We start from the raw sequence: 17634 nt of genomic DNA on the forward strand, positions 1-17634 counted from the left end.
GATCGGTAGGATAGTCAGTTTTACGAGGGCATGTTTGGCAGCATGAGTGAAGGAGGCTTTGTTGCGAAATAGGAAGCCGATTCTAGATTTAACTTTGGATTGGAGATTCTTTATGTGAGTCTGGAAGTTGAGTTTACAGTCTAACCAGACACCTAGGTATTTGTAGTTGTCCACATACTCTAGGTCAGACCCGTCGAGAGTGGTGATTCTAGTCGGGTGGGCGGGTGCCAGCAGCGTTCGATTGAAAAGCATGCATTTAGTTTTACTAGTGTTTAAGAGCAGTTGGAGGCTACTGAAGGATTGTTGTATGGCATTGAAGCTCGTTTGGAGGCTTGTTAACACAGTGTCCAATGAAGGGCCAGATGTATACAAAATGGTGTCGTCTGCGTAGAGGTGGATCTGAGAGTCACCAGCAGCAAGAGCGACATCATTGATATACACGGAGAAAAGTGTCGGCCCAATAATTGAACCCTGTGGCACCCCCATAGAGACTGCCATAGGTCCAGACAACAGGCCCTCCGATTTGACACACTGTACTCTATCTGAGAAGTAGTTGGTGAACCAGGCGAGGCAGTCATTTGAGAAACCAAGGCTATTTAGTCTGCCAATAAGAATGCGGTGGTTGACAGAGTCGAAAGCCTTGGCCAGGTCGATGAAGACGGCTGCACAGTACTGTCTATTATCAACTATAATATCGTTTAGGACCTTGAGCGTGGCTGAAGTGCACCCGTGACCAGCTCGGAAACCAGATTGCATAGCGGAGAAGGTACGGTGGTATTCGAAATGGTCGGTGATCTGTTTGTTAACTTGGCTTTCAAATACTTTCGAAAGGCAGGGCAGGATGGATATAGGTCTGTAGCAGTTTGGATCTAGAGTGTCACCCCCATTGAAGAGGGGGATGACCGCGGCAGCTTTCCAATCTCTGGGGATCTCAGACGTTATGAAAGAAAGGTTGAACAGACTAGTAATAGGGGTTGCGACAATTTCGGCGGCTAGTTTTAGAAAGAAAGGGTCCAGATTGTCTAGCCCAGCTGATTTGTAGGGGTCCAGATTGGTTAGCCACTTTCATTGTCAACTGAAAAAGAAAAACCCACACACTGATCTTGCCATTATTAATCAGCAGTTTATTTTTAAAGTAATTAGCAAATTATTAACACACACAAGTTATCTCAGATGTGAGGGCTTTTCCTATTTCTAATAGTATCATTTCAAATGGAGAAAACATCTCAGCAAAATGTAAACAATGTGTGAGGATTTGCAAATCCTGTTTCAGTATAGAAATGACAAGCCACATTGGACAAGTGCATTGGACATGCCCACGAGGCCAGTGCTAATCCCATCATGTCTGCATTGGGCATGCATGCCATAAATAATCTCACATACACTGTAACCAAAAGGGTAGAGCATGGATAGTAGAGGCAAGAGAAAAATACCCTGGAGAGTGACCACAGTGAAGGGTAACTTTTACATGGGCTGCAAAGTAGCCATGTAATGTACGAGTTCTATCCCTGTATGGCTGACCGGGACACAAACCCTAATCAAATTACATGTGTAGCTAGCATGCCAACCACTGGAGAAGGAGGACAGTGAGTGTAGCAGAATGAAGCAAATCGGCACAAAATTGCAGGAGGAGATACTCCCGCAGCCGAGATGCTTACAGTATTAAAATACAGATACATTCATGATAGACAGGAGGAGACACAACTTCAAGTCTCAGGGGGGATGACATCACATCATAGTGGCTACTAGAACTCGGCTGCATCTCACCTCTGCCACAGTCACACCCCTTTCATCACAGTATAACTCAGCCGCCGACTGTGTGGTCCGAGTCAATGTAGCAGAATAAATACCCACAAAATGTATTTTGTGGGTGCTAGATTGACTCAATTCACACAGTCTGCTCTGCTGGCTGCTGAGGTTGATGTGGAGAAGGTGGTGGTCAGTGAGTGTAGCCATCGTGTGGTGATGTCACCCACCCTGAGACCTGAAGTACTGTTATCCTAGCCCAACCAAGATCATGGTTTTGGTATGATAATGGCTGCTGCTTTTTGGAAATGAAGTGCTGTTGTGGACAGGGGTTGCATCCATACAGGGATTGTTACACCCACACCAATGATCAAGGACTGCAGCTGCAAATCTGTGCAATATCATCAGACAAAATGAGAGTGAGTGACAGCCAAATAAAACAGACAAACAGGGAATGTTCAGTGACCAAAAAATGCACTATATATAATTCAAAGAATCAACACTATTTAATATCATACAAAGAATGCCTATTTAAATGGTTAGTGGGTATAGACATTCATCTTACTCCAAAACAAGAGATGAGTGAATAATTAAATGAATAGTGTCTAATACAAATGATAAGCAGAATGTCAGGGCTGGGCTGGAACAGAAACCTGCACACCCAGTAGCTTGATCTCTTGGAGCAAGGTTCGCCATGCATGTTCTAGGTCTATGCATTGTTACTTTCAACAGTATTTTTGTAGTCCTACAACCAATTATAACAGTAAACCAGTAGCATATATAACCCATTGGTGATATACCCTTCAGTCTCTCCAAGACTTGGGACTTTCTTTGGGACCATCAGCAGACAGGGTTTATCACCTTTCACAAAAACTTTACCTTTTTCAAATGCAATTTTCTTGTCTGCTTGTTTTAGTCAATTACAAAACTACATTTTAAGAAAAGTACAACATGTCTAAAGATTACTTTTCAACATTGCCTGTTCCCTAGCATTAGAAAAGAAAACGTAATATTGCAGGGCTTCCCTCTTTCCCCTTTTCATGACGATGCTAGCAGCCACGTGATTGAGTGTTAGCTAGCTACCAACCGGAACATTAAGCTAGCCAAGACCAACAACACAAAACAAACAGACTATACAGCTACAAGTAGTGAGTGTAGTTACAAACGGACTGTACTAAACAAGTTAAATGTCTTACCTGTGATGATACCGGGTCCCAGCATTACCCACTCTCCCACACTGAATAGCCTGAAGCCACAGGACTCTTCTCACAGGCTCCATTTCCCTATGTGGGAGCAATGCGAACCGTAGGTGGAGATTTTTCACCTGGTTAAATGTACATTGAACAACACAGCAGCTTTTTGGCATGTTTTGTTATTTCTGTATAACAAAAAATCAACAACGAAGTTGGCTCTTTTAAAGAATGTTTGTTTTCCCCAATTTGTGTGCGTGGTCGAGGGGAATTCCATTTAGCCTCATTGCTAAATGTGTAGAATAGCAATTAGTTATAAAATTACAGTGCACGAAACTGCGGTACGCCACTGCGCGCACACACACACACATTAGTAGTGCAGTTTGGACCAATGTGACTAGTTGCCTGATTGCCACCTATTGGAGAGCACAATGTGGATGTGAGGTCAAATACAGCCATTAGAGACGGTCACCACCACCAAGTGACTCTCCTCACCCATCCTGATCACTAGAAATATACTTTTATTTCGGACGTTTGAAAAGGTCCTGAGAACGTCGATATACAGTGCATTCAGAAAGTATTCAGACCCTTTTGACTTTTTCCACATTTTGTAACGTTACAGCCTTATTCTAAACTTGATTAAATTGTTTTTTTCCCTCATCAATCTACACACAATACCCCATAATGTCGAATCAAAACGTTCTTTCATACATTTGTGCAAATTTATGTAAATGTGATATTTCCGTTTTTATTTTTTTCTAAGTATTCAGACCCTTTACTCAGTACTTTGTTTAAGGAACTGGCAGCGATTACAGCCTCGAGTCTTCTTGGGTATGACGCTACAAGCTTGGCACACCTGTATTTGGGGAGTTTCTCCCATTGTTCTCTGCAGAACCTCTCAAGCTCTGTCAGGTTGGATGGGGAGCGTCGCTGCACAGCTATTGTCAGGTCTCTCCAGAGATCGGGTTCAAGTCCGGCCTCTGGCTGGGCCACTCAAAGACATTCAGAGACTTGTCCCGAAGCCACTAATGCGTTGTCTTGGCTGTGTGCTTAGGGTCGTTGTCCTGTTAGAAGGTGAACCTTTGCCCCAGTCTGAGGTCCTGAGCGCTCTGGAGCATGTTTTCATCAAGGATCTCTCTGTACTTTACTTCGTTCATCTTTCCCTCGATCCTGACTGGTCGACCAGTCCCTGCCGCTGAAAAACCTCCCCACAGCATGATGCTGCCACCACCATGCTTCAACATAGGGATGGTGCCAGGTTTCCTCCAGACGTGACGCTTGAAGTTCAGGCCAAAGAGTTCAATATTGTTTTCATCAGACCAGAATAACTTGTTTATCATGGTCTGAGAGTCCTTTAGGTAAACTCCAAGTGGGCTGTCATGTGCCTTTTACTGAGGAGTGGCTTCAGTCTGGCCACTACCTTAAAGGCCTGATTGGTGGCGTGCTGCAGAGATGGTTGTCCTTCTGGAAGGTTGTCCCATCTCCACAGAGAAACGCTGGAGCTCTTTCAGAGTGACCATTGGGTTCTTGGTCACCTCCCTGACCAAGGTCCTTCTCCCCCGATTTCTCAGTTTGGCCAGGCGGCCAGCTATCTTGGTGGTTCCAAACTTCTTCCATTTAAGAATGATTGAGGCCACTGTGTTCTTGGGGACCTTCAATGCTGCAGACATTTATTGATACCCTTCCCGAGATCTGTGCCTCGACACAATCCTGTCTTGGAGCTCTACGGACAATTCCTTCGACCTCATGGCTTGGTTTTTGCTCTGACATGCACTGTCAACTGTGGGACCTTATATAGACATGTGTGTGAGTGTGCCTTTCCAAATCATGTCCAATCAATTGAATTTACCACAGGTGGACTCCAATCAAGTTGTAGAAACAGCTCAAGGATGATCAATGGAAACAGGATGCACCTGAGCTCAATTTCAAGTCTCATAGCAAATGTTCTGAATACATGTTTATTTTTTATACATTTGCAAACATTTCTAAAAACCTGTTTTCACTTTGTCATTATGGGGTATTGTGTGTAGATTTGATGAGGAAAAAAATACATTTAAGCAATTTTAGAATAAGACTGTAACATAACAAAACGTGGAAAAAGGGAAGGGGTCTGAATACTTTCCGAAATGCACTGTAGGCCTTCCTCAGCGCTCAGGAAAAAATTGAAAAATTACTGCCCAGCACTGGGCGCAAACTCGGGATGCTCAGAGCCGAAGTGCCCTGCTCAGACCACTGCGCCACCACAGTTCACAATGCTCTAGCAAGCCGTGAGAATACTTGATGGTAATAGCGCGTCGTTTTTTAATTATTTAGTTTTAAGCCTTCCCCAAACCATTGCCCTAACCTTAACCACTTGGAGTTAATGCATTAACTGTTAACATTTGAGTTGCTTCTGTTTTAACCCTGTAACCACACAGAATGATTGTATCAAAAATAATGTTCATCCATAAAACGTCAAATTCCGGAGGGAAACTATCAGATCGTGTTGCCTCACCACCATTTAACATCAAACCACAGAGGGTTATAAAGCTGCTTTTACTCAGCAATCACAATGAGGATTTCTCTCTCCCCTTATTTCTCTACGTCTCTCTCCCAGTGTAATTTCCTAATGGCATGTCAGGTGGTGTGTCCATCTGTCAAGGGATGAAGTTTTAGGGGTGTCGTGTGGGTTAGTGTTTGCTATGTAAGTGTATGCATGCTTGTGTGGGCTGACACAAGAAGAGGGGCTGTGGTATTCCAATCCACGCACACACACTCTCTGTTCCCAGCTCCTTACCTGACAGAGAGAGCGAGAAAGGGAAAGAATTAACAGAGAAATAAATAGCTGAATAATTGAAAGTAAAAGAAATGCTCTCTTCAGCAGACAGGTATTTTAATCAGTGTCTTGCTGTGCTCTTTGCTCCTCAGGCACATTTATGATAAACTGCATCCTGAGCTGGGAGATGAGATTTGACTCTAATTTGCAATGATAGGCCTGCATAACATCAGCCGTGTGTGTGTGTCATCCCTACCTGGTCATGATGAGCAGTCTGACTGTGTGGATCAGTGGGGAGCTGAAAGCCTGTCACGGTAACACAGAACTCCAGTAAAACCAAAGGCCTCCTTTAATAGAATGATGGATGAGATGTTTGCAATAAATCTCAAGGGATTTAGTCAGTGTGTCTCCAGTCTGTCTGGCTTTGTATATGCAAGGGACATAGACTGGAATCACACCAGAATGTGTATCTACCAGTGTGTGTTTGTCACTTTGGCTTGTCTCTCTCATACCATCCCTCCACAGAGTATTTCTGTCCTTTTCTATCTTACTATTTTCACCTCTCTCTTTCTCAACCTCTCTTTTCTGGATGTGTCCGTGCTATCAGTCAGAGATTATCAACAATATGCTAAGTTTTAATATCTTTCCATCTCCTCTCTCCCTCTGTCCTCTCTTCTCTCTCTCTTTTTCTCTCATCTCCCGCTCCTTTCTCCATCTTTCCTCTCTTTCCCTCCCTCCCTTCTCTCTCTCTCTCTTTCTCTTTCTCAGGATGATAACTGGGGGGAGACCACCACGGCGGTAACCGGCACCTCAGAGCTCAGTCTATCCCAGGAGGAGGTGGTTGGTCTGTGGAAGGGACCGGAGGACGGTCAGGGGCAGGGATGTCGGAGCTACACTCCCCTGGTTCTGGGCTTCTGTGTGGGGCTACTGGTCCTGGCCACCCCCCTGGCATTCCTGGTCCTCCCGGCAGTGCTGTGGCCGGCTAGGCTGCAGGCCTGTGGCTCTGCCTGTGAGGGCCTCTTCCTCTCTGTGTCCTGTAAACTCCTCATTCTTCTGCTTGCTGTTTGGGCTATCTTCCTGCGCCAGGCCAGTGCCAGCCTGCCCAGAGTGTGTGTGTACCGTGCTCTCCTGGCCACGCTCACACTACTACTCACACTCTCCTACTGGTTGTTCTATGGGGTCCGCATCCTCGACTCACAGGTGTGTATGATTCATAATTGTGCGCGTGCGTGCGTGTGTGTGTGTGTGTGTGTGTGTGTGTGTGTGTGTGTGTGTTAATCCTGTGTTGTGTATTCTCCAGGATGAGGACTACCAAGGTATCGTCCAGTTTGCTGTGTCTCTGGTGGACTCTCTGCTGTTTGTCCACTACCTGGCCATCGTACTGCTGGAGATCAGACATCTCCAGCCCTGCTACAGCCTGTGTGTTGTACGCTCCACTGACGGAGAGACACGCTGCTACAACCTGGGACAGCTCAGGTAATACACACACACAAGCACACAACAATCTCTTGCTAAAATGGTGCTGCTAACCGTAGCGACGTCATTCTTCTACCAGCAATATGAAGATTAAGATCACTTTATTCACATTAAGGTCCAACCGAAATGTTACTTCCACTTGAACTCAGTCTGTCTGTATACAACAAGGAGGGAACTGAATGGTGTGGCCCTGATGAATTGAGAAACCTTGTTGTGTCCCCTGATGCCACTAAGCAGAAGCCAGTCAGCTGATCAATCAGATAGCAGAAACATTTACAGACAATCAGACTATTAGAGAATGCCTTTAGAATGCCCCCCCCCCCTCCCCCCCACACACACACATACAGTACAAGCTCACACACAGTACACACACGCATACACACACACACACGACTGCCCTGTTGAACTGTGGGTAATTGGAGACTCATGTTCAGGGGGAAGCGTGGCAGTAATTTACTTACTAAATCACCCAGAATGCTCCAGTCCAGTCCAATCTGTGCCTTAGGACAACTTCTACCCAGAGCTGTCTCTCTTATCAAAAGCATATGGTTTAAAGGCCCAGTGCAATCAAAAACATGATTTTCCTGTGTTTTATATATATTTCCACACTATGAGGTTGGAATAATACTGTTAAATTGTGAAAATTATGAGAATGCCCTTTGGGCCTTCCATGGTGAAATTGCTCTTAATTGTTACCCAGAAATGATTTGATATTGAGATAAAAACGGCTGCATTGGACATTAAATATTCTCAACAGTACTTCTGAAGTATTAGACACTGCTGCAGAAATTAGGGATGGGGGTTTGAAAAAAAATCACTATTTCAATGATATCATGAATTTTTGTCAGATATTCAAAAAACATTTAGTTTTTTTATACTTTAAAACTTTTTTAAAAGAGAGGCTGGCACTCTATTGCTGCAGCTGCGGAGGGGGCAGTGTGTGAGATGGGAGCGAGCAGACAGCGTGAGGGACGCCAAGGCAACTCGGCTACAGCCAAGACTAGCCAACTTGTAGCAGCCACAACGTTATTTATCATCCCATATAACAGTGTCTGTCTTGACTGGAGTGGTCTAGAGAAGCTAACAAGCTAAGCTAGCCAGCTATAGCTAGCCAGGCTAATTGAGGCCACATGCTTCGCTTTCTCCCCAACCCCATTCAGATAAAATAGCCTACCTGTTGGTTGGTCATTGTAGCCTACTCCTTCTCATTTCGCTAACTTTTAATTCTTTAATTTTATTCAATTTTGCATTGCATAAGTGAACTCTCACTCCACTACACATTGAGCCTCTTTGTCGCTTTGATTGGCCAACATCAACAAAAAGCTACACACATGAAGGCTACCGGTCTATTTATGGGGCGCTCTGTGCACCTTGTTGTTTTATGAAATTAATCATTTGAATGAATACTCACACAAGTATTTGAATACTAACGTCCGTCAGATATTTGAATAACCGTGCTGATCCCTAGCAGAAAGGTTAGCTAAGTGTACATAGATTTGACCAGGCATTGATACAGTATATGTGTGGTTCTATCTCTCTATGCTGCCTCACCTCTAGCCTCTCTGTCTGATACTGACTGATCTCCTGTAGAAAGGCCTGAGACTGGAGGACAGTTGAAAGCAGGGAACGCTGTATAACGTAGCCCTGGTCTGCAGTAGTCTGGTCTGGGGGAGTAGTGTAGATATGAGGCATGCTGCTCAGTAAGAGCTATTTATCAGGTGAATCAAATTAGCAGGGACAATAATGGACTTATTTTCTGACCTTCTTTTATAATAGATCTATCTGTTTTCTCTCCCCTCCTACCCCTTTATGGCCTTTTCGCTCTCGCTCTCTCGCTCTCGCTCTCGCTCTCTCTGTCTCTGTCTCTGTCTCTGTCTGTCTCAGTGTTCAGAGGGCAGCTCTGTCTCTGCTAGAGTTCTACTACAGAGACTTCTCTCTTCATAACCCCGCCCTTCTCTCCGCCTCCAAGCACCGTGCCGCCAAGCATCTGGCCGGCCTCAAGGTCTACATCGTGGATGGTTAGTACAGCTACAGATTCTGTGTTTCTTCAATGGTTTTCTTCAATGGTTACGTTTGATTTGTGTCCCTGTATGTGTCATCCAACTTCCAATCATCTCTCTTTTCCTCTTTGTAATTGCATCTTAAAGTGCAACTCTGTCTCTTTCATTCTTTCTCTTTCTCGCTCTACCTGTCTCTCCATTCTCTCAGCTGTCTGTCCACCGTATTTGTCTATGTACAGTGGGGAAAAAAAGTATTTAGTCAGCCACCAATTGTGCAAGTTCTCCCACTTAAAAAGATGAGAGAGGCCTGTAATTTTCATCATAGGTACACGTCAACTATGACAGACAAAATGAGAAAAAAATTCCAGAAAATCACATTGTAGGATTTTTTTATGAATTTATTTGCAAATTATGGTGGAAAATAAGTATTTGGTCAATAACAAAAGTTTCTCAATACTTTGTTATATACCCTTTGTTGGCAATGACACAGGTCAAACGTTTTCTGTAAGTCTTCACAAGGTTTTCACACACTGTTGCTGGTATTTTGGCCTATTCCTCCATGCAGATCTCCTCTAGAGCAGTGATGTTTTGGGGCTGTCGCTGGGCAACACAGACTTTCAACTCCCTCCAAAGATTTTCTATGGGGTTGAGATCTGGAGACTGGCTAGGCCACTCCAGGACCTTGAAATGCTTCTTACGAAGCCACTCCTTCGTTGCCCGGGCAGTGTGTTTGGGATCATTGTCATGCTGAAAGACCCAGCCACGTTTCATCTTCAATGCCCTTGCTGATGGAAGGAGGGTTTCACTCAAAATCTCACGATACATGGCCCCATTCATTCTTTCCTTTACACGGATCAGTCGTCCTGGTCCCTTTGCAGAAAAACAGCCCCAAAGCATGATGTTTCCAACCCCATGCTTCACAGTAGGTATGGTGTTCTTTGGATGCAACTCAGCATTCTTTGTCCTCCAAACATGACGAGTTGAGTTTTTACCAAAAAGTTATATTTTGGTTTCATCTGACCATATGACATTCTCCCAATCCTCTTCTGGATCATCCAAATGCACTTCAGACGGGCCTGGACATGTACTGGCTTAAGCAGGGGGACACGTCTCGCACTGCAGGATTTGAGTCCCTGGCGGCGTAGTGTGTTACTGATGGTTGGCTTTGTTACTTTGGTCCCAGCTCTCTGCAGGTCATTCACTAGGTCCCCCCGTGTGGTTCTGGGATTTTTGCTCACCGTTCTTGTGATCATTTTGACCCCACGGGGTGAGATCTTGCGTGGAGCCCCAGATCGAGGGAGATTATCAGTGGTCTTGTATGTCTTCCATTTCCTAATAATTGCTCCCACAGTTGATTTCTTCAAACCAAGCTGCTTACCTATTGCAGATTCAGTCTTCCCAGCCTGGTGCAGGTCTACAATTTTGTTTTTGGTGTCCTTTGACAGCTCTTTGGTCTTGGCCATTGTGAAGTTTGGAGTGTGACTGTTTGAGGTTGTGGACAGGTGTCTTTTATACTGATAATAAGTTCAAACAGGTGCCATTAATATAGGTAACGAGTGGAGGACAGAGGAGCCTCTTAAAGAAGAAGTTACAGGTCTGTGAGAGCCAGAAATCTTGCTTGTTTGTAGGTGACCAAATACTTATTTTCCACCATAATTTGCAAATAAATTCATTAAAAATCCTACAATGGGATTTTCTGGATTTTTTTTTCTCAATTTGATTGTCATAGTTGACGTGTACCTATGATGAAAATTACAGGCCTCTCTCATCTTTTTAAGTGGGAGAACTTGCACAATTGGTGGCTGACTAAATACTTTTTTTCCCCACTGTATGTGCTTCGTTGTGATGCTATCTCTCTATCTACTCTCCCATGCCACCCTAAGCAATGTTTAAAGCTAAACTGAGAGCTTACCTTTTGGAATATGACAGTAAGTAAAGCTGGGTAAAGATTATTCTGTGTGTCCTCACACTTTTCACTAGTGTACACTACTAACCTAGTGTACACTACTAACCTCACTCATCACTTCCCTTCCCTCACCCACAATGTTTGCACTGCTTCTATGCATGCACACACAGATACATACCAATCTAACCACTTCTTTCATTCACCAGATATGCTACACACACACACACACACACACACACAGGCACCGACTGCCCCTGGAGGCCTTGGGTGTTCCCAACTCAGTGCGAGACCACTTTTATGGTTCTTCTCTATGGTCTTTGTTGTGGAGTTTGGTAGAGGAGTATGCTGGTACGGTGTCCTCACAGAACCCTCCCACCCTCCCCTTGTCAAAGTATGGGATGGGTGAGGGGATGGGGAGGGAGGGCTTCAGAGGGTTTGGCATTTCAGCCTTTCAATAATTCATCACAGTAACTTACTCTGCACATTCCCCTGCAATCTCTCTCTTTCTTTCTCTCTCTCTCTCTACCCTCTCTCTCTTTCTCTACCCTACCCCTCTTGCTCTCTAATTCTCTACCCTACCTCTCTCTTTCTCTACCCTACCTCTCTCATTCTCTACCCTACCTCTCTTTCTCTACCCTACCTATCTTTCTCTACCCTACCTCTCTCATTCTCTACCCTACCTCTCTCTTTCTCTACCCTTCCTCTACCCTTCCTCTCTCATTCTCTACCCTACCTCTCTCATTCTCTACCCTACCTCTCATTCTCTACCCTACCTCTCTTTCTCTACCCTACCTCTCTTTCTCTACCCTACCTCTCTTTCTCTACCCTACCTCTAATTCTCTACCCTACCTCTCTAATTCTCTACCCTACCTCTCTCATTCTCTACCCTACCTCTCTTTCTCTACCCTACCTCTCTCATTCTCTACCCTACCTCTCTCATTCTCTACCCTACCTATCTTTCTCTACCCTACCTCTCTCATTCTCTACCCTACCTATCTTTCTCTACCCTACCCCTCTTGCTCTCTAATTCTCTACCCTACCTCTCTCTTTCTCTACCCTACCTCTCTCATTCTCTACCCTACCTCTCTTTCTCTACCCTACCTATCTTTCTCTACCCTACCTCTCTCATTCTCTACCCTACCTCTCTCTTTCTCTACCCTTCCTCTACCCTTCCTCTCTCATTCTCTACCCTACCTCTCTCATTCTCTACCCTACCTCTCATTCTCTACCCTACCTCTCTTTCTCTACCCTACCTCTCTTTCTCTACCCTACCTCTCTTTCTCTACCCTACCTCTAATTCTCTACCCTACCTCTCTAATTCTCTACCCTACCTCTCTCATTCTCTACCCTACCTCTCTTTCTCTACCCTACCTCTCTCATTCTCTACCCTACCTCTCTCATTCTCTACCCTACCTATCTTTCTCTACCCTACCTCTCTCATTCTCTACCCTACCGCTCTCATTCTCTACCCTACCTCTTTCTCTACCCTTCCTCTACCCTTCCTCTCTAATTCTCTACCCTACCTCTCTCATTCTCTACCCTACCTCTCTCATTCTCTACCCGACCTCTCTTTCTCTACCCTACCTCTCTTTCTCTACCCTACCTCTCTTTCTCTACCCTACCTCTAATTCTCTACCCTACCTCTCTTTCTCTACCCTACCTCTCATTCTCTACCCGACCTCTCTTTCTCTACCCTACCTCTCATTCTCTACCCTACCTCTCTTTCTCTACCGTACCTCTCTTTCTCTACCCTACCTCTCTTTCTCTACCCGACCTCTCTTTCTCTACCCTACCTCTCTCATTCTCTACCCGACCTCTCTTTCTCTACCCTACCTCTCTCTTTCTCTACCCTACCTCTCTCTCTTTCACTCACCCTATCTACAGTGGGGAAAAAAAGTATTTAGTCAGCCACCAATTGTGCAAGTTCTCCCACTTAAAAAGATGAGAGAGGCCTGTAATTTTCATCATAGGTACACGTCAACTATGACAGACAAAATGAGAAAAAAATTCCAGAAAATCACATTGTAGGATTTTTTTATGAATTTATTTGCAAATTATGGTGGAAAATAAGTATTTGGTCAATAACAAAAGTTTCTCAATACTTTGTTATATACCCTTTGTTGGCAATGACACAGGTCAAACGTTTTCTGTAAGTCTTCACAAGGTTTTCACACACTGTTGCTGGTATTTTGGCCTATTCCTCCATGCAGATCTCCTCTAGAGCAGTGATGTTTTGGGGCTGTCGCTGGACAACACGGACTTTCAACTCCCTCCAAAGATTTTCTATGGGGTTGAGATCTGGAGACTGGCTAGGCCACTCCATGACCTTGAAATGCTTCTTACGAAGCCACTCCTTCGTTGCCCGGGCGGTGTGTTTGGGATCATTGTCATGCTGAAAGACCCAGCCACGTTTCATATTCAATGCCCTTGCTGATGGAAGGAGGTTTTCACTCAAAATCTCACGATACATGGCCCCATTCATTCTTTCCTTTACAAGGATCAGTCGTCCTGGTCCCTTTGCAGAAAAACAGCCACAAAGCATGATGTTTCCAACCCCATGCTTCACAGTAGGTATGGTGTTCTTAGGATGCAACTCAGCATTCTTTGTCCTCCAAACACGACGAGTTGAGTTTCTACCAAAAAGTTCTATTTTGGTTTCATCTGACCATATGACATTCTCCCAATCCTCTTCTGGATCATCCAAATGCACTCTAGCAAACTTCAGACGGGCCTGGACATGTACTGGCTTAAGCAGGGGGACACGTCTGGCACTGCAGGATTTGAGTCCCTGGCGGCGTAGTGTGTTACTGATGGTAGGCTTTGTTACTTTGGTCCCAGCTCTCTGCAGGTCATTCACTAGGTCCCCCCGTGTGGTTCTGGGATTTTTGCTCACTGTTCTTGTGATCATTTTGACCCCACGGGGTGAGATCTTGCGTGGAGCCCCAGATCGAGGGAGATTATCAGTGGTCTTGTATGTCTTCCATTTCCTAATAATTGCTCCCACAGTTGATTTCTTCAAACCAAGCTGCGTACCTATTGCAGATTCAGTCTTCCCAGCCTGGTGCAGGTCTACAATTTTGTTTCTGGTGTCCTTTGACAGCTCTTTGGTCTTGGCCATAGTGGAGTTTGGAGTGTGACTGTTTGAGGTTGTGGACAGGTGTCTTTTATACTGATAACAAGTTCAAACAGGTGCCATTAATACAGGTAACGAGTGGAGGACAGAGGAGCCTCTTAAAGAAGAAGTTACAGGTCTGTGAGAGCCAGAAATCTTGCTTGTTTGTAGGTGACCAAATACTTATTTTCCACCATAATTTGCAAATAAATTCATTAAAAATCCTACAATGTGATTTTCTGGATTTTTTTTCCTCAATTAGTCTGTCATAGTTGACGTGTACCTATGATGAAAATTACAGGCCTCTCTCATCTTTTTTAGTGGGAGAACTTGCACAATTGGTGGCTGACTAAATACTTTTTTCCCCCACTGTATCTTTATCACTTTCACTCTCCTCTCTCTCTCATCTCTCTTTCTCTACCCTACCTCTCTACCTATCTTTATCACTTTCTCCTCTCTCCTCTCTGTCTGTCTCTCTCTCTCCGTCTGTCTCTCTTTCTCTCTCTCTGTCTCTGTCTCTGTCTGTCTCGCGCTCTCTCGCTCTCTCCTTCTCTGAGTGTGTTCTCCAGTCAAGTCAGAAGTTGAAGTGTTTCTGTAGGCAAGCAAAGTGGGTCTTTAGGGCTGCTAGTGTTTTTAAACAGCCCACATCTTTCCACTCCAGATCTGCCCTAATGGAACTCACCCATATTTATTTTGGGCGATTTAGAAAGAATAGGAATGCAGAACATTTCATAAAACATGTATTTTTCAAACGGAAACAGGCTGTGCTAAACAAGCGTGTGCTTCGTTCACCCTTACACACATACACATGCACGCACACACACACACATACACACCTTGGTGTTAATGATTAATTGATTCATCTCTCTTGACCTGTATCTGCCGGGGTTACTGTACTGATCTCCCCTCATACCCACATATCGCTCATGAATATGGACCAGATTCCACTACTCCATATTCATATATCCCAGGAACCCTTATTTATGCTTTTACTACTTCTGGGTTAGTTATTGGTATTCACCATAGAGAGATGTGAATTATATAATCAAACTGGTATTATTGTATTTTATTTGATGAATATGTACTAGCCTGGTAGCCAGATGTGTTAGTTTCTGCTTTAGCTAACTCTGTTGTTATTTGGCAGATGGCTAAACCATATAATCAGCTGTGACTACCAAGCTGAATATTTCATCAGTCTCACAGTGAAAGGATTTGAACTGTAAAACTGCCTGATGAGATTTTTAGATTTAGAATCCTCACTGAGATCTGTGTTTCCCCCGGGTTGATATGCTGATTGGGCCACACAGTGACCTTCCGATTATGCCTCTGTGCTTCCTGTTCGTAGGCCCAGGGAACCCGGCGGGGCCGGCAGAGGGGTCGGGGGGACTGCAGGTGGGAGGTAAGTCTCGGGCCATGATCTCTGCAGCAGCCAGGCACAGAGACACCACTCACAACGAGCTTTACTACGAAGAGGCAGACTATGACCGACGGGTCCGCAAACGCAGAGCCAGGTGAGAGAAAGAGAGTGCAAGAAAGAAGGATGAAAGATACATAGGTACAGTGCCTTCAGAAAGTATTCATACCCCTTGACTAATTCCACATTGTTGTTACCTGAATTCAAAATGGATTAAATCATTTTTTTTCACCCATCTACACACAATACCCCATAACAACAAAGTGAAAACATGTTTTTAGAAATCATAGCAAATGTATTGAAAATGAAAACAGCAATATCTCATTTAGATACGTTTTGACACCCCTGAGTCAATACATGTTTCAGCTGTGAGTCTTTCTGGGTACGTTTTTAGGAGCTTTGTACACCTGGATTGTACAATATTTGTACATTTATTTTTATATTCTTCAAGCTCTGTCAAGTTGGTTGTTGATCATTGCCATAGATTTTCAAGCCAATTTAAGTCAAAATTGTAACTAGGCCAGTCATTCAATGTCGTCTTGGTAAGCCACTCCAGTGTATATTTGGCCTTGCGTTTGAGGTTATTGTCCTGCTGAAAGGTGAATTTGTCTCCCAGTGTCTGTTGGAAAGCAGACTGAACCAAGTTTTTCTCTAGGATTTTGCCTGTGCTTAGCTCTATTATGTTTGTTTTTGTCCTAAAACACTCCCTAGTCCTTGCCGATGACAAGCATACCCATAACATGATGCAGCCACCACCATGCTTGAAGATATGAAGAGTGGTACTCAGTAATGTGTTGTGTTGGATTTTCCCCAAACAACGTTTTGTGTTCAGGACATAAAATCCAATTATTTGCATATTTTTTTTGCAGTTTTACTTTAGTACGTTGTTTCAAACAGGATGTATGTTTTGGAATATTTGTATTCTGTACATGCTTCCTTCTTTTCACTCTGTGTCATTTAGGTTAGTATTGTGGAGTAACTATAATGTTGTTGATCCATCCTTAGTTTTCTTCTATAATAGCCATTAAACTCTGTAACTGGTTTAAAGTCACCATTGGCCTCATGGTGAAATCCCTGAGCGATTTCCTTCCTCTCTGGCAACTGAGTTAGGAAAGACGCCTTTATCTTTATAGTGACTGGGTGTATTGATACACCATCCAAAGTGTAATTAATGACTTCACCATGCTCAAAGGGATATTAAATGTCTGCTTTTTTTTACCCATCTACCAATAGGTGCCCTTCTTTGTGAGGCATTGGAAAACCTCCCTGGTCTTTGTGGTTGAAATTCACTGCTTGACTGAGGGACCTTACAGATAATTGTATGTGTTGGGTACAGAGATGAGGTAGTCATTCAACAATCATGTTAAACAGTATTATTGCACACAGAGTGAGTCCATGCAACTTATTATGTGACTTTTTAAACACATTTTTACTACTGAACTTATTTAGGCTTGCCATAACAAAGGGGTTGAATACTTATTGACTCAAGACTTTTCAGCTTTTCATTTAATTAAATTTGTAAAAAATTGTAAAAACATAATTCCACTTTGACATTATGGGGTATTGTGTGTAGGCCAGTGACATTTTCAATTTAATCAATTTTAAATTCAGGCTGTAACACAACAAAATGTGGAAAAAGTAAAGGGGTGTGAACACTTTCTGAAAGCGCTGTATGATGCTTAATGCAAGGGTTTAAAATAGAGATGAGGGTATACATAGATGGACTTGTCATGTGTGTTTTTATAACCTGTAGGATGTAAGAACAGATGAATGTACAGTAGTATACTGAATGTTGTGTGTACATTGCTGTAATAGATGTTTTATTGTCATACACCGGATAGGTGCAGAGAAATGTTGTTTTACAGGGTTAGCCATAGTAGGACGGCGGCCCTAGAGAAAATTAGGGGCCTAGAGAAAATTAGGGTTAAGTGCCTTGCTCATGGTCACATCGGTAGATTTCTCACCTTGTCGTCTCAGATATTCAAACCAACGTCCTTTCGGTTACTGACCCAACGTTAGGATAGTAATGTTAGGG

The 17634-nt window shown here is 43.8% G+C and overlaps 1 protein-coding gene across 1 annotated transcript in view; it reads left to right on the top strand.

Moving 5' to 3' along the window:
• LOC311143288 (vang-like protein 1) overlaps positions 1–17634 on the top strand; it is a gene marked incomplete at both ends in the record, with an annotated part of 34280 nt that overhangs the window by 15831 nt on the left and 815 nt on the right. Inside the window, 5 exons of the mRNA XM_084179117.1 lie at positions 6460–6891; positions 6992–7167; positions 9052–9185; positions 11051–11095; positions 15531–15696. Of these exons, the coding sequence (XP_084035243.1) occupies positions 6460–6891; positions 6992–7167; positions 9052–9185; positions 11051–11095; positions 15531–15696 (953 nt within the window). The remainder of the gene's footprint in view (positions 1–6459; positions 6892–6991; positions 7168–9051; positions 9186–11050; positions 11096–15530; positions 15697–17634) is intronic.

The sequence above is a fragment of the Coregonus lavaretus genome (assembly GCF_964263955.1).
Source record: "Coregonus lavaretus genome assembly, chromosome: 16".
NCBI classification, from domain to species: domain Eukaryota; kingdom Metazoa; phylum Chordata; class Actinopteri; order Salmoniformes; family Salmonidae; genus Coregonus; species Coregonus lavaretus.